General features: G+C 42.4%; 1 protein-coding gene across 5 annotated transcripts in view; it reads left to right on the top strand.

Moving 5' to 3' along the window:
- MTA1 (metastasis associated 1) overlaps nucleotides 1-14,690 on the top strand; it is a 73,031-nt gene that overhangs the window by 47,130 nt on the left and 11,211 nt on the right. For 2 of the 5 annotated variants that reach the window (XM_005528647.3, XM_014257603.2), the window contains exons 12-17: nucleotides 505-620; nucleotides 1,426-1,577; nucleotides 3,200-3,389; nucleotides 3,764-3,853; nucleotides 5,726-5,878; nucleotides 6,708-6,743. In XM_005528647.3, coding sequence (XP_005528704.2) covers nucleotides 505-620; nucleotides 1,426-1,577; nucleotides 3,200-3,389; nucleotides 3,764-3,853; nucleotides 5,726-5,878; nucleotides 6,708-6,743 — 737 coding nt within the window. Of the gene's footprint in view, nucleotides 1-504; nucleotides 621-1,425; nucleotides 1,578-3,199; nucleotides 3,390-3,763; nucleotides 3,854-5,725; nucleotides 5,879-6,707; nucleotides 6,744-12,492; nucleotides 12,505-14,690 lie in introns of those variants that run through there. The other 3 variants (XM_014257601.2, XM_088060161.1, XM_088060163.1) reach the window with 3 other exon arrangements.

The following is a 14,690-nucleotide window of genomic DNA, read 5'->3' as shown; positions in this document are numbered from 1 at the left end:
GAGCTGAGGTGAGCCAGCTGTTGTTCCATGCTGGGTGTACTTGTGGGAATTGTGGCCACCTGATGCAGTGAGACAACATGGAAATATTTGTGACTGCAGACCAGGGTTATATTTCCCTGAATAAAGCAGACATTTCTCTCTGTCTGCCTCCTGCTCCAGCCCCCAGCCTTCTTCTTGGAGATTTAAGTAAAATATCTCTCATGTTGAGGGCTTGTGAATAAGATCTGTTTTCACCTAGATTCACATGTCTGGGATTGTGAATGAGACACCTACCTGGCCTGGTTTATTGTTTTTTAAGAGGTTTTGAAGTCTTGTAAATGTTATTTTCATTATCAATATTTAAAAGATATTATTGGAGACAGTGTGTTCATGAAAATCAGATTGCTGGCAATTACAGCTGGTTCTGGTGAAATCTGCATCTTTTGGGCCATACCTTCAAAAGTCAAATAAAAAATCGCGTGCCTAAATTAACACTTGTCTTTCTTTTTTGCTTTGTGTCTTAAGCAACAAGCCAAACCCCAACCAGATCAATGTAAATAATGTCAAACCAGGAGTGGTAAATGGTACTGGAGTCCAGGCACAGAACGCAGGAGCAGGACGGGCCTGTGAGAGCTGTTACAGTAAGTGCCAGAACGGCAGCTGAGGTGGAAATGTTCAAGTAAAAACTGTCTTGTGCTGGGGTAGGGGGGCAGAACTGGATGTAGCAGCATTTAAGCAAAATATTTTTGAGGTTTGTTTTTTTTTTTTGTTTGTTTTCTTTTGTTTTTTTAACTACTGGTGTTATATTTGTAAATAGAATTATGAAGTACTAAAGGGAGAGTTAGTAAATGTTCTGCATAATTGCAGGTAACTACTGAGTGAATATTTTAGTCACCAACATGTGAATTTAACAGGTTTTTTTTAGTAGATTTCAAAATGTGTGACATCACTGTATTTGATCTGCTGCCTGATATTAATATGCTGAGTTCTAATGATTGTGCTCCTTTATGGGGAGCCTTTAGAGATGCTGGAATGTAGGACTGTATGAGAAGTCAGGTCATGGACTGCACGTTCTTCAGTTGTAGAACAAATACGTGGGAAGTTCCTGAAGACAATCTTTGCTGTTTCCCATGTTCTGCAGGAATTCTCGTGCGAAAAGGGAACCTTCGGTTCCATGGGCAGGAAATCTTCCCATCCTAATACTTGTTTCTTTCTGTTGGCATTTTAAAAGGGATGTAGATTAATCAATGTAATCAATTCTGCTGAAATCACAAGTGTGTTTAGCAGTGGTGATGACAGTCAAGCCATCATCAGTTTTTAAGGTCTGTTTGAGCTGTGTGTTGGGGGCGGGGTGTGTTTTCTTTTGTGCTGCTTCTAAAGAGAATAAAGATCTGAAAAGCGATCCTGTGTAAGGATATATATAATTTCCACCTTTGTTATCTCTAGCCACCCAGTCTTACCAGTGGTATTCTTGGGGTCCCCCTAACATGCAGTGTCGCCTCTGTGCATCCTGTTGGACCTACTGGAAGAAATACGGTGGCTTGAAAATGCCAACACGCTTAGATGGGGAGAGGCCCGGACCAAACCGCAATAATTTGGTGGGTATCCAGCAGGCAGACTGCTGCCTCTGCCTGGCAAGCTGAGTGTCATGCTACCTGCTCACTGTTCTTAAATATTTAACCACCAAAAGAATGCCTTCAGCCTTCATTGTTGTCCTTGGGTTTGGTATTTCGTGTCAAGCAGAAGTTGGCGCATTAACCTCGGCTAGGAGTAATTTGTTGCCAAGTACTGCCCTGAGGAAAAAAAAAAAACCTTCATTTGTTTAGCAAACCAGCCTTCAAATGCATGAAATGACTTAGTGGAGATGGGAGAAACTGAAATGCCAGCCAGTGTTTCTGGTAGTTGGTTTCCATGATTTTTGCTGTAGGGGGAACAGTACTGGTTTTTTTTCTCTCCAAAAGAATTAATTATTTCCTGAAACCTATTTACTCTCCTGAGGCATATTCAAAATTAGATATACCCCAAATAGCTAGTGGCTTTTTAGAGATCCTTTATCTTGTTTTTCTACCTAGTCCTATTTTATTTTTTTAATAAACCCCCTTTTTTGGATGGGTTTGAGTAAGCATTGTATGAGCCATTTCTGTTTCATTTTTCCTCTCTTATTCGAAAACCAAAATTCTCAGGTTTTTTTTTTTTTTTAATTTGGTGGAAGTCTGGTAGCATTAGACATTAAGCTGATTGGAAAAAGTGACTGTATCACATGGATAGAATGATAGCACACACTGAATTTTTATCTCAGGATAATTTCTTTCCTCTCTCCTATTCTTTGCTATCATTCCCTTTCCATTTCTTTTGTTTAACCTTTATCCTTTCCAGGCTTCTCTTTGCCCTCTGAAGCCTCCTAATTGCTCAGATAACTGCCTTATACCTCCTGTTTGTTAATTAAAAGTATGTAAATAGTCAGAGAAGGGAAGGCCTTGTTCTCCCCAAACTGAAATTTCTCCCTGTTTTCCAGCTATGGGTGGGTCTGAGATAACAAGATACTACTTGCATTATTTCATTGGTTTACTTAGTTGCTTTTCATAAAGAAGATAACTGCTTTGGTTCTCAGTAGCTGATAAATATCTTTCAGTAGTATTCTTTATTATATGCAATGAGTATTTGACATGTGTGAGTGCATTTGCTGAGTTAAGAGTAAGAATTAAAACAAATTATTGCAGCTTTGAGCCAAAACCATTCCTGCGTGCCATACATTTGCTTTGGAAAGTGAGTTTGTGGTGTGTATTTTTGTCATGCAGCTCTTGCTGATTTTCCTTCTGACAAATGCTTTGTTACAAGGGGTTTGCATTGCACATCCAGAGCAACCCTAAGCACCCAAAACTGTTGAGTCTCTAAGCTCTGAATCACCTGATAGCACCAGGTAACTTCATGCCTGGCTTTTGGATCCCTACCTTGAAACTTGTGACAGCATAGGAATAAACCCTTCCCTGTGAAGTGAAAAGGTTTACCTTCCTTTTATCCTTTGAGATATTTGGGGTAAGACTTGGGAAATGGGGAAATGTAGCTGGGCTAAAAATATTTTCATCTGTAATACCATTTCTGTTCTTACGTCTGAGAATCAGTAGTTGAAGTGATTTGACGTAATACTTTCTCTTCTTTAGAACCATCCTTTCTCATAATTACTTTTTCAGAAGCCCTTTTTATTTTCCTTTCCCTTCAGAGTCCTCATGGTGTGCCAGTACGAAACAGTGGGAGTCCCAAGTTTGCTATGAAGACACGACAAGCTTTCTATCTGCACACAACAAAACTGACCAGAATTGCCAGACGTTTATGTCGAGATATCTTGCGCCCCTGGCACGCTGCAAGACACCCCTATCTGCCTATTAACAGTGCAGCAATCAAAGCAGAATGTGAGTGTGCTGCAGCTGGGACCTCCTTGCCAAGGACTCCTTTGAGACTCCTGTCCTACAAAGTTTTGAGTTGCAGCTTGCTTGAGATGCTCTCTTGCACGTAGCTAGTGCTTTCACAAAATCTAGCTGTACTTGCAGAGCCTTCTAACTGATGGCAGGCTGGGCAAAACAACTTGAAAAGTTCATGAGTTTGTTTGTTTTAAAACTATTACGTGGAGCATTCTCTGTGTTTGTGTCCTGTTGCCAGGGTCTGCTTGCCACCTGTAAAATTCCTTTTAACGGCAAAGCTCTTTCAGGACATCGGAGTTATTCACTTGGTTTTGTTATAATAGCTAAATGTCTTCACCCTCTAATTATTTTTCTGTGTTTTACAGGCACAGCACGTTTACCTGAGGCATCAGAAAACCCATTGCTATTAAAGCAAGTGGTTCGAAAGCCTTTAGAAGCAGTGCTCCGGTATTTAGGTATTAAACAAACCAAACCATCACATGCAAAACCCCCCAAAACACAGGAAACACCCTCCTAGCTGCTCTGCTGACCATCTGGATTTTCCCCTTGGGTCTAGATTTAGATGCTCATCCTGGGTTAAAAACAAACAAACAAAAAACACCACCCTGCAATCAAAAGAAAACGTGAAATCCATCTTGTTTTTTACTTCTTATTTAATCTGACAGACCCAGTGTCCCTGCAATCCACTCTGGGGTCATAAAGCTGTATCAGAAACTTTTTCAGGTGGAAGGAGGGATGTATTTGCTGTGGCTTCTGATGTATGATATGGGGACAAATTGCCATCTCCTAGTGGAGGCACTAACATCACGTTTTGGGAACATTTGATTATTCACTTTTTCCAGTTTTGGGCTGTCTGGAGTTAGTTTGTACAGCTGGGTCCACCAAGAAGCCTCCTAAAAAGAAGGTTTAGGACAGCACTGTGTCCCACAGCTTGTGAATCGTTGATGGCTGTTCTGTGCTGAATTTAGACAAGGGGATTGATCATACTTCTCTTTTTCACTTTCCTCTCGGGTTTTGCTGGGTTTTTAATTATTTTTTTTTTTTAGTTACAATTTTCTTGAGGGCTTTTGCCTCACGAGCTGATCTGTGGGGCAGGACTGAGTAGCTCCATCCAGAACTTTGGTGTAAGTTTGAGGTGCTGGAAGGATCCAGAATGATTCTGTGTGACATGCCAGTGCTGAGTGCAGACAAATGCCAGATCCTTTTCCCCAGTGCTCCCAGTTGCCCTGCAGACACCCCTCAGGTGATACTGACAGCCAAATATGAGTTTCTCCTCAGGGAAGTCTTGGACAGGGCCACTTTGAAGGCTTCCAACTTAGCAAGGAAGCCGATTGCCTTTTTATTTAGATAAGCAGCACTGGAGTTGATTTTTAGGTTTCTTTGAACGTTTTTGTTGATGAAATATTGTAAGGCTGAGGCTGTATTAAATATTTACTGCTTCTCTGTTGGGTGTTGTATTTCTGCTGTGTACTAGAGGGATACATGGATGGAGAAACCTTTGGAAACATATAGTGCAACAAAAGAGAGCAAATGAAGGGGAGAATTTTGCTGTTGGATAAAATCCTTATTTGAATAATTGTACAGAAAGTAGCAGTAGATTTTGAGTTTGCCTTGCACTGTGTCAGGGTCTCTACTAGATTACTGAGCTGGGAGAAAAAGGTGATGGAAATGGAGGGAAGATGATGGACTGGCAAGGTTTTTTTGGTGGTGTTAGTGGGATTGAATTTATTTCTCACTCTGCTGTTGGATCTGCAAGAGAAAGACTCAGTTGAAATTATCATTTGCTGTTTCTTGTAACTTTATCAAAGTATTTTGAAAAGTGTAGGCTTAACCTCTGCCTTGGCCCAAAGCTTGAAGTCAGATGTTGTGTTCTTTATAGTGGTTCTTTGAATCTTCACTTTTTTTGCCATTGGAGAAATTGTATTCTTTATAAACATTTCTGGCAAACTGGTAAAGTTGTAATTTTCCCAGAGTTTAGGGGTGTTGCATGATCGACATGGCCAAAGTTGGGTTTTAGTATACAGCACCCCAAAAATCACCCCAAATTATTGGAGAGCAGTAGATATAAAGTGCTTTTGCTATCAAATCTTATTTTAGGATAATACTATGACAATGATTTCAACATCTTTAGTAGTGGTGAATTCCTAAATATAAATGCTTTATATCAGTAGCCATCTCCAGTCAAAACTGTTGACTGAGATAGTTTGTACATAAGAGGAGGTATACTTGGTCACCTTGGAGGTTTACAGGTTGTTTTCAGATTTATAATTCCATATAATAGATATATTTTCTAATAAAAAAAATTCTACTTTGCTGTTTTCCACCAGAGTCTCATCCATGTCCTCCAAAACCAGATCCTGCAAAGAGCTTGTCCAGTTCTCTCAACAATCTGACTCCTGCTAAGTTTACACCTGTCATTAATAATGGGTCCCCAACTATCCTGGGAAAAAGAAGCTATGAACAGCACAATGGAATGGATGGTAAATATTTTGCCACAAAATTTATATTGTATCTATAGGCTTTTTCTTCTGTCCTTTCTGTATACCAAGGAGATTATGTAAACTTACAGTCCTTTATATAAATTCCAAGTTTCTTATTCTTGAGGGAGGTTATTTTTAACTTGTGTAGAAGCCACCTGTCCCATTTCTCCTTTTGGGTGAGGCACATGATGTGCACAGCCCGGGAGGTGCATGCACATAAAGTCACTGTGCTGGTGGAACTCTGCCTGGCTTGGCCAACCTCACAAATGGGACAGCAAAGGAGAAACTTCCCTTCAGTTTTTACATTAGCAGTGTGAAGAATACCCTGATAGACTTCCTGAGTGATGTTTCCCTTGCTGGCCCTGTTACTGACCACCTCTGTGCCTGGGCTTCACCTCCTCAAGAGGAGGCAAGGGAAAGGTGCTTGAAGTGGGAGGTAGAAGCAGGGTGTTCCTGGTGTGGACTCCAGGTCTCTGTTCTGAAGAATTGCTCTTGCTTGAGATGTCAGGGAAGAGAAAGTGCAGTCTCTATCTCAGATGAGGAGAAGAGGGTCTGTTGAAATGGTCGTAACGGGAGTGAGAGCACAGAGAGTAGCTCTCCTTAACAGGAGAAAGCAACAGTTGGTGTAATGGTGACTCTCAGCAGGGAGGGAGATCCAGAGAGTCTCATTTTTTACCTTGAATTTTAACTTTCTATGTAGCTTATCTGAAATACAGTTACAAACATTTGATATCTGATTGTGTTTTAACATTAAGAACTTTTAAATCTGCTGCTGTTCAGGTTGCTGATGTGATGTTTTTCTCTTTTCTGTTCACTTGTGCTCTATCAGGCAACATGAAGAAGCGCCTGTTGATGCCTAGCAGGGGTAAGACCTTGAAGCTGCGCTCAGCTTATGCTAGGAGAGTGATTTTTAGTTTCATCTGCTGGCTTGTCTGTGCTTTGTGGCTAATGAGTCTGTGTGCACCTTCTGTGTTGATGTCTTAAGTGTTCCTTGGGTAACCACTTCCACCCATGGTTTTGCTGCTCACCTTTCAGGCTTTTCACATGCAGGCGACAAGTTGTACAACCCTACTGAAGACATGAAGTCCTGTGCTCAGAATTGATTCCTAATTCCTCAAGTTGGCAGAACAGTCTTCCAGCAGTTCTGTGAAACTGCAGGAGGCTGTGATGGTTGGTTTGAAAATAGGTGTTGTTTCACCGTTTGACTTCTAAGAAAGCAAAGTTTCACGTGTCTTGAGCTGCTTTGAATTCACTTGGACCAAAATAAATAGAAGACAGTGTTACATCAGTCTGTACATCAAGTCCCAAGTTCAACCCTTTGTATTTTTCAGTGGGAGTGGACAGTCTCACAGTGACAAACCGTCTGCACATTCTCTGCTGGCAGTAGAAAATGATTTTCAGAATTTCCACTGGTTAAAAATGAATCTGAGTACTGAAGAGACGTCAGACTCTTTCATTTGGGATAATGCAGGAAACGTAGATATGATGTCACTTCACCAAATTCAGTAGAAGAGACCAATTTGGAGTATTTAGGAGACAGACAACCACAAAATGTCACTGTGACCAGGCAAACACAAAACTTAGGCTTACATGTTGCCACAAACTGGCCAGCACTGCATGCCCTGATGATAACCTTTGTGTTTCATGGCTGAGGCAGTGGATGGCTGCTTCCCATATTTACATGCATGCAAATATGAATGCATGTGGAGAATACAGCAGTGAGGACAGTGGTTGTTCTGCTGTCTTGCTCTCTATGGGAATTCATTCCTTGATACCCTGTTGCTGAGTTTTTGTGTGCTTTGTAACTTGTCTTTTGGGAAGAATAACAAACCCCTGCTGCGCTGGTCAGTTTGGCTTCCTCAAGAGCTTTGTCCAGTAATGAGGGATGTAGATGCAGAGTAGCTCACTGAATTTCCACAGCTCCTGGTGGCTATCTGCTTATGGGCACACCTGCTGCTCCCTGCTGAATGTCCTCCTCAGCAGATGACACACTTGGGAAGCTCAGAGATGCTGTGGCCCAAAGGAGGGAAGCAGAAGAATGGATCCTTCCCTCCAGAAGGCGCTCTCTGCGTAGAGCACTGGACTTGATGACACGATTTTCTGGGAATGGAGGATCCCTGATTTAGTGTTCCAGTCAGTTAACTGTTGCTGAGCTGTCTGCAAGATTATTTTGGAAAAGTACCTGTTCCTCAGAGTTTGTGTTTCTCTGAAGCAGGGGTGTGTAGCTGTGCAGGGTCTGGATCTTCCCGAGCGCCTGCTGCTCTAGCTGTTCATTCTGTTCTCAGCCAGCCACTGAAATACTTGCTGGAGTACTTGTTCCTGTAACTGCTGGGTAGCAGAGTCCAGTTCACTCCCAGAATCTGTTCACCTGCTGGGGTAGTGAGTGTTAACTGGATATTCCTGGGAGCAGTTCAGCTTAAACCTGTTTATTGAGATTTATTTGTGAATGGAAAACGTTTGCCACGCTGCAGTTTTGCATCTGTAATATTTCCTGAGCCTGGGTTGCTGGAAGCTCTGCCAGGACTGGGAGGGAAGGGAACCACCTGCGAGGAAACATTTCAAGAACTTGGATTGAGATCTGCTGGGCACAGGGAAGCAGATGGTGGAAGTTTGGTGGATCTCTTTCTGCCCTGGTGCCTGTTTGTGTGTTGGTGCCTCTTAGCACAGGTTCCCAGTTGCCTTGCATGTGAACTGGTAAACCTTGCTGGCTGGGGGCATGGATACAGCTGTTTTCTTGTGCCATGGAAGGACTGGGATTGTTGATCCTTGGTTTTGGATGGAGTCATCCAGGCTTAGTAGTCTGGGGGGTGCTGCTGGCAGGAAGGGCACAAGTTGGAACTGCTGTGGAGAACAGGTGAATGGCAGTGAGAGTGATGAAGCCCTGTGACCAGAATTTAAGAGCCAGTGAGTGAGTATAAAAGGATTGAAATAAACCCATCTATCCAGAATAACTGATTTCTGGATTATAGCTGACCTAAAATAGTAGAAAAAGATTAATGAGAATAAGCCTGAATTGTTATAACTGGACAGAATCTGCATTTCTGTAGATACTGTGGGAAACTGGGGGTGTTCCTTTGTTATTCTCATGTTTCTCATCTCCTCTTGACATTCTGACTGGTTTAGGTCACTGTAGGGGAGTGTTCTGGAAAAAAAAAAAAAAAGATGGTGTTAAGGTGTCTGCACAGAGAGGCTGAAAATATTCTTTCTGCACAAATATTGGTGCAGGAAGACACTTTGTCAGCTGTGTTCAAATAGTTTCCAAAGGGATGTTAACCTAGAGCAAAATTGTATCTGTTATCAGGGGGTTTTTCTGCTTCCTGCTGATGTTCTGCCCTGGTGGCACCTGGAGGACATCCCAGGGATTGGACAGGTCACTGTGCCAAAGTCTGTGACAGGGGACAGTGGACACTGTTCTGGTGGGCTTTAGCTGAATTCTCTTGGCTGTGACAAAAGCCTTGTGGTGCTGGGCCATCACCTCCCAGCACAGGGGAGAAGTCTGAACGCTGGGATTCATGGCTGAGCTGGTGGCATGTGGTGCTTTTGTAAGGCTTTCCTGCAGGCCAGGTGGTAAAACAGAATATAATCAAGAGGTTTATGTGCAGGAAAGAGCCAGGTAGCAGCTTGTGGCTTTGTACAGTGTAAAGCATTAAGTTTGTACATGGCAATTGCTGAACTTCAAGGAGTAATTCACATTTTTCCTTTGGAATTATCTTTATTTGTTTGCTGTTTTTTTTTTCTCTTGCTATTGTAGCTCCAGCTAAGTAATTTTAACTTTTCTTTTTCTGACTCTGCTTAACCCTTGAGACCTGAACTATTTCAAGCTCTGAATATGATTTATCTGGCCAGGCATTTTGAGTTTTGACCAGTGCCTGAATTCCAAGAAGAGGGAAGTAGTCTTAATCTCATGTTCTCGCTGCCTCCACTTTATTTTACAAGAAGATTGTAGATCTTTCATCTGTTTTGTTTTTCTCCTCTTTAAATCATGTTGGAGGCATCATTAGGCATACAGTACACTTCCCAGCTCTCCTTCAGCATTAACTTAGCACGGACAAATTGCTGCAGAATCCTATTTTTGGAACATGAAAAGTACATGGAGTCTCATAAGCTGTCAGATAGAGTGAGATGTTAAAAAATTAGTAGTTTATTGTTTTTTCATTGGTGTTCTGGAGCTCAGCAGACAATCTTTGCCATGAAACTTCCTCTAGAGAGGCAGAGAGAGGATGTTTTGTGTGCAGGAACCTGTTTACTTGATCCCATACAGCCATGCAGTGTGGGATCTGTGTGATACTTCTCTGTGCAAATTCCTGCTGGGGGAAGGGAAGGAGCATTGTTAGATTTTTATTTTTCTCCCCTCTCTTTTACACCATGCTGGCTTTCATCTAATCAAATTTGTTTTTCAGGGTCATCACATGCACTCCTAAAATTGGCAGAAAGAGGGAGAACATGAATGAGTTGCTGCAATAAAGGGAAGGCTTTTCCCAGCAACAAACTTGAATTGATAACATGGCAGCAGATCCAATGCTGAAAATTGGAGAGGGTTTATAGAAGAGCCATGAAAACAGTGAAGGGACTGGAAAACACAGTGTATAATGGAAAATGCTTTTATCAAAGTGGAAGTTGTAGATGTTTGTCTCTGCTGACAGGAACAGCAGAAGTATAATAATAGAGGGCTTTTAGTGTAGCTGGGAGTGGAATAACGAGCTGCAGTAGCCAGAAGGTACAGCAGGGAACTCTGGCTGGAAACAAGCTGCAGCTTTTTGAGCGAGGTTAATTAACTGTTGGGATACCTTGCTTCTGCTGCTGGGGATTTCTAAACCCAAATGGAATGTCAGTCTAATTTAACATGTTCTGGTTCATTGTTTCTCACATTTTTTTGGGGGGAAACGTGAATGAATCAGAAGTGGAAGCATTCATCAGCCTGGCATGGCCTTAGTTCAGTTATCAAGAGATGAGCATGGCAGTGGAAGCACTGCTCTGGAACAAAAACAGCTATCAAGGTGGAAAGATGGGGGAGTTCTCTAACATCACCTATGTTGGGGACCAAAATTACCTCAATATTTTATATACACACACACACATATATATATAATATATATGTTTTTTCCTGGCTGACTTAGACTTGGAGAAAATGTGGACTTACCTGTATGCGTAAGTTGCATTAAAATTCTGCCTTTATCCCCAGTGACCCCAGCTGTCTTTCCTGAACTGAGCCAGTGGAAATCTGCCCATCCAGGAATTGCTGTAAATGGCAGGGAGTGTTGGTCCTTTAATAAATGGTGGGTGCTGGGGAAAAGGCCTGGCTGTAGCTGTTGGAGTCCAGACCCCAGTAATGCTGACTAGAGACAAGAGAGCAAATGTTCAGTGCCAGCTCCAGCACAGCTGGCAAGAATGTCAAGTTGCTTGAGCTGTTTTTTGGAGACCCCAAGAGCCATGTGCCTGTGCAACTTCCTCGCTTTAAGATTATTTGCTGAAAATACTGATCATTTCTGAGAATTTCATGTGGGATTTTGTATTCAGATGCTAAGTGAAATAATTTTCACTTGCCTCCAGTTTAGCCTTGATACTGTGATTAGGTTCTTTTGGTGTTGTGAAGAAAGATCTGAAAATAAAATCAGCAGATGGGCCTCATGCTCTGTGGATCAGCTAGTGAAAACTATTTCATTTAGGAGTGATGGCATGGAGTAAGGTGCAAATGTTGATTGAGAGTGCATATCCCAAGGCAATGGTAGAGAGCAGGTGTAATTAATGTGAGAGGAAATTAATGTATAACAGAGCAAGGGCAGAATTGCAAGTGTCCTGGATAGTACAAAGCCTGAATTTGTAATTGAGTGGCATGTGTGACACATATCATTCATATATATACACACACACACAAATATATATATATATATATGTATATATATGATGTATAATACTCCTGATGCTAAGAACGGTGAATAATTCAGTGCTTTCTAGTTTTGATAGCTTGGATCAGCAAATCCTAAAGCAGTGAGATCTCCTTTCCTCTTTTTTTAACCACTTGGTGTGTTGCAGCCAGGCAGAATCCAGCATGATTCCTTTTTGGAATAGGAGTGGACAGTAAGGATGGACTCAACCTCGAGACAGAAACTCTCCCTTCTCAGTGTGCTTATCCAAGGAGAGCTGCTGGCTCTCTGCAGTTGGCTGTCACTGTTAGAAAGTATTAGCAGGGTTCTTGAAGTGCCTGTAGCAGGGGGCAGAGCCTTGCAGGAGCAGACACATCATCTGGGAGGGGCTGGGGTTACATCAAGTGAGTGTGACCTGCTGGACCAAGCATTTCAGGGAGTGCTGTCCAAATCCAGCGAGGTTAAAGTGCAGGGCTTGGTGGAAGGAGCTGGGTACAGACCACTATTTATCCAAAATAAAAGCTGCTCTTTGCAAAATCTCTCATTTGGAGTTACTGTGTGTTTAATGTTGTCTTGGTTTTATCTGTCCAACAGAGAACTGTGATCACTTCTGTGTTCCATTACAGCCAAACCAGTCTGTCTATCTCTATTTGTTGCATGGGGCTGAGCTACTGTATTCTGAACTACATGAATCTTTCCCTTTTTTAACCTTAAATCTTTTCTTTCCTTTTCCTTTGCCAATCTTGGTAGGAACTTACTTAGGTAAGTAAATTGCAATTTTAACACTATTTTTATGCACAACAGAATTTTAAGAAAATGTTCACCTAGGTGGCGTTTGGCACAATTTGTGCTCTGTTCTGCACATTGTGCTTACCTTTCTGAAAGTTTGTGGCCTCTGGTTGTTAGAAGGTGGACACTCACAGTGGTAAAACACTCTTGGGTGGTTACAAGAGAGGCAGGGGTGCTAAAGGGTTCTTGCAAGCTGGCAAAAAGTGTATGTGTGTATATGTCAACACACTGAGACTGCCTCGAGAGGACCAGTAACTTGGAAGTGAAATCCTTGTTCATCAAACCTCATTCATGCATGCGTTTTTATATTTTTTCCCAGCTTGCTCACAAATGCTGTTGATGTTTTTGTTACTGCTGGGGAGGATGGAGTCCCAGCAGGAGGATTACTTTTGGAACAGGAAAATGCATATGAAGAGTATATGGATTTTAGAAAGCAATAGTGGAGTCTCTGGTTGTGAGAGGGTGCGTGAAATTCTCTGCATTCGTTGTGGTTGAGGATGTGCTTCTGAGTCTTAGTGCACATGTTACATTACATGTTCTGCATGATACTTCTTGTGGGCAAACAAAGTAAAAACCAAATGCCATCTGTGACTAATTGCTCAATGAAGGACCCAGTTTTTTGTGTGTGGTGGGTACGGGAAGATTGGAGTCAGTAACTTTGAGTAAACACAAGTTTACCAGCTCTGAGTTGTGTAACTCAACTGGCTGGAAGCTGTGCTCCTCTTCCTCCTCAGTAGCAGGGTCAGCTCTGTACAGACTTGTGTCAAATGGGCTGTAAATACACAGCAGCAGTGTCTGTGTTCAGCTGTGGAAAAGCACTGGGTGCTTTCTGACCAAGCAGAAAGTTCTCTGTGCCTCAGCAGCTTCTTGTAGCTTGCTGTAGTAACTTCATGGGAATATCCCCGTGCTCCAGCCTGCACTGGAGCTCACTGCTGAGGGATTAGGCTCTCCTCCTTCTCCACATGGCAGTTTTGTGTAGTGGGGGGTTGGCAAAACAGCAGGCAGAGTGTGAGCAGTGGGAGTAGCTTTGGAATTGTGCCATGGAGGTGCTGAGCCGCAGGGGATGGGAATGGAGCAGCAGAGAGCATGTCTGGAGTCAGGCATCCAGTGGGACCAGATGTGCTGGTTTGATTCTCACTGGGAAATTTGATTCTCCCTCTATATTTTTGGGTGCCAGCTATCCCCTGCTCCCACAGCATGTTCTTGGGGCGGTGCTGTCGTTGCAGCTGGAAACAAATCTTAGTTGCAAGCTGGAAACTGAGTTCTCTCATTCAGTTTTTTTTTAACAAATCCAGAAGCATGAAATCCAAATGACATGAGATTGTTGGAAAAGGAGCAGGTTGTTTGACTGAGAGGTGGTTTCTCCATCCTTGAAAGATAACACAAAACTGCCAAGTAGCAGCAGTTAACAGACTTGTGTTGCAGCTTGTGGTAGTCCTTCCCCACCTGTATTTTTCTGGGAGAAAGTATATTCACCTGCAGCTTTGGTACTTCAGCAGTGAAGGGATCATTAGGGCACAATAACCTGCTGGACTGGTTTTCACCAAAATCTCAGTGATTGTGCTTAGCTTGAGGAGCAGTTCTGAGGTCCTTGGCACTGAGCAGTGGGGAGCAGACGTGCCCTGAGGGTGCCAGTTCATCTCTGTGCAGTGATCAGCTGTTCTGTTGCCATTTCAGTAAGGTGTAGAATCATCTGTGGTGAAATTTATGATTCTCTGCAGCTGTACCTTCAATTGACTTTGTCTTCATTTTATCCTCTGGGCCTTCCTCTTTATTTCAGTGTATAGAGGAGACTGGCAGGAAGAATTGGCTGGCAAGAGATTTTCAGCTTTGGGTTCTTTTCAGTGCTATGGAAAAAACACCCTAACATTTAATCTGGAGTTTTCAGAGTATATTTCAATTTCCTTGGCTGCAGAAGAGTGGAAGACCTGCTTAGATTTGTCACTGTCTACCTTTACACTTTGTGGTTTAAAGGTTTGGTCAATCCTGGAAACACTTCCTTGTGTTGTTTGTGTATTTTTGTGTCATTGGAGGAGGTCAGTGTTGATGCTGATGTGGAGCTGTGTAAATTCAAGCAGTTGGACCTTAGATATGATCAAAAGGAATAATCACATTTTCTACCCTGTGTCATCTCTAGACATTCCTCCATAAAATACAGA

The sequence above is a fragment of the Pseudopodoces humilis genome, chromosome 10, assembly GCF_049639895.1.
Source record: "Pseudopodoces humilis isolate 2021_Gansu_Grassland_sample_001 chromosome 10, ASM4963989v1, whole genome shotgun sequence".
In the NCBI taxonomy this organism is placed as follows: domain Eukaryota; kingdom Metazoa; phylum Chordata; class Aves; order Passeriformes; family Paridae; genus Pseudopodoces; species Pseudopodoces humilis.
The sequence above is the reverse complement of the archived record's forward strand: the minus strand, read 5'-3'. Positions and strand labels throughout refer to the sequence as shown.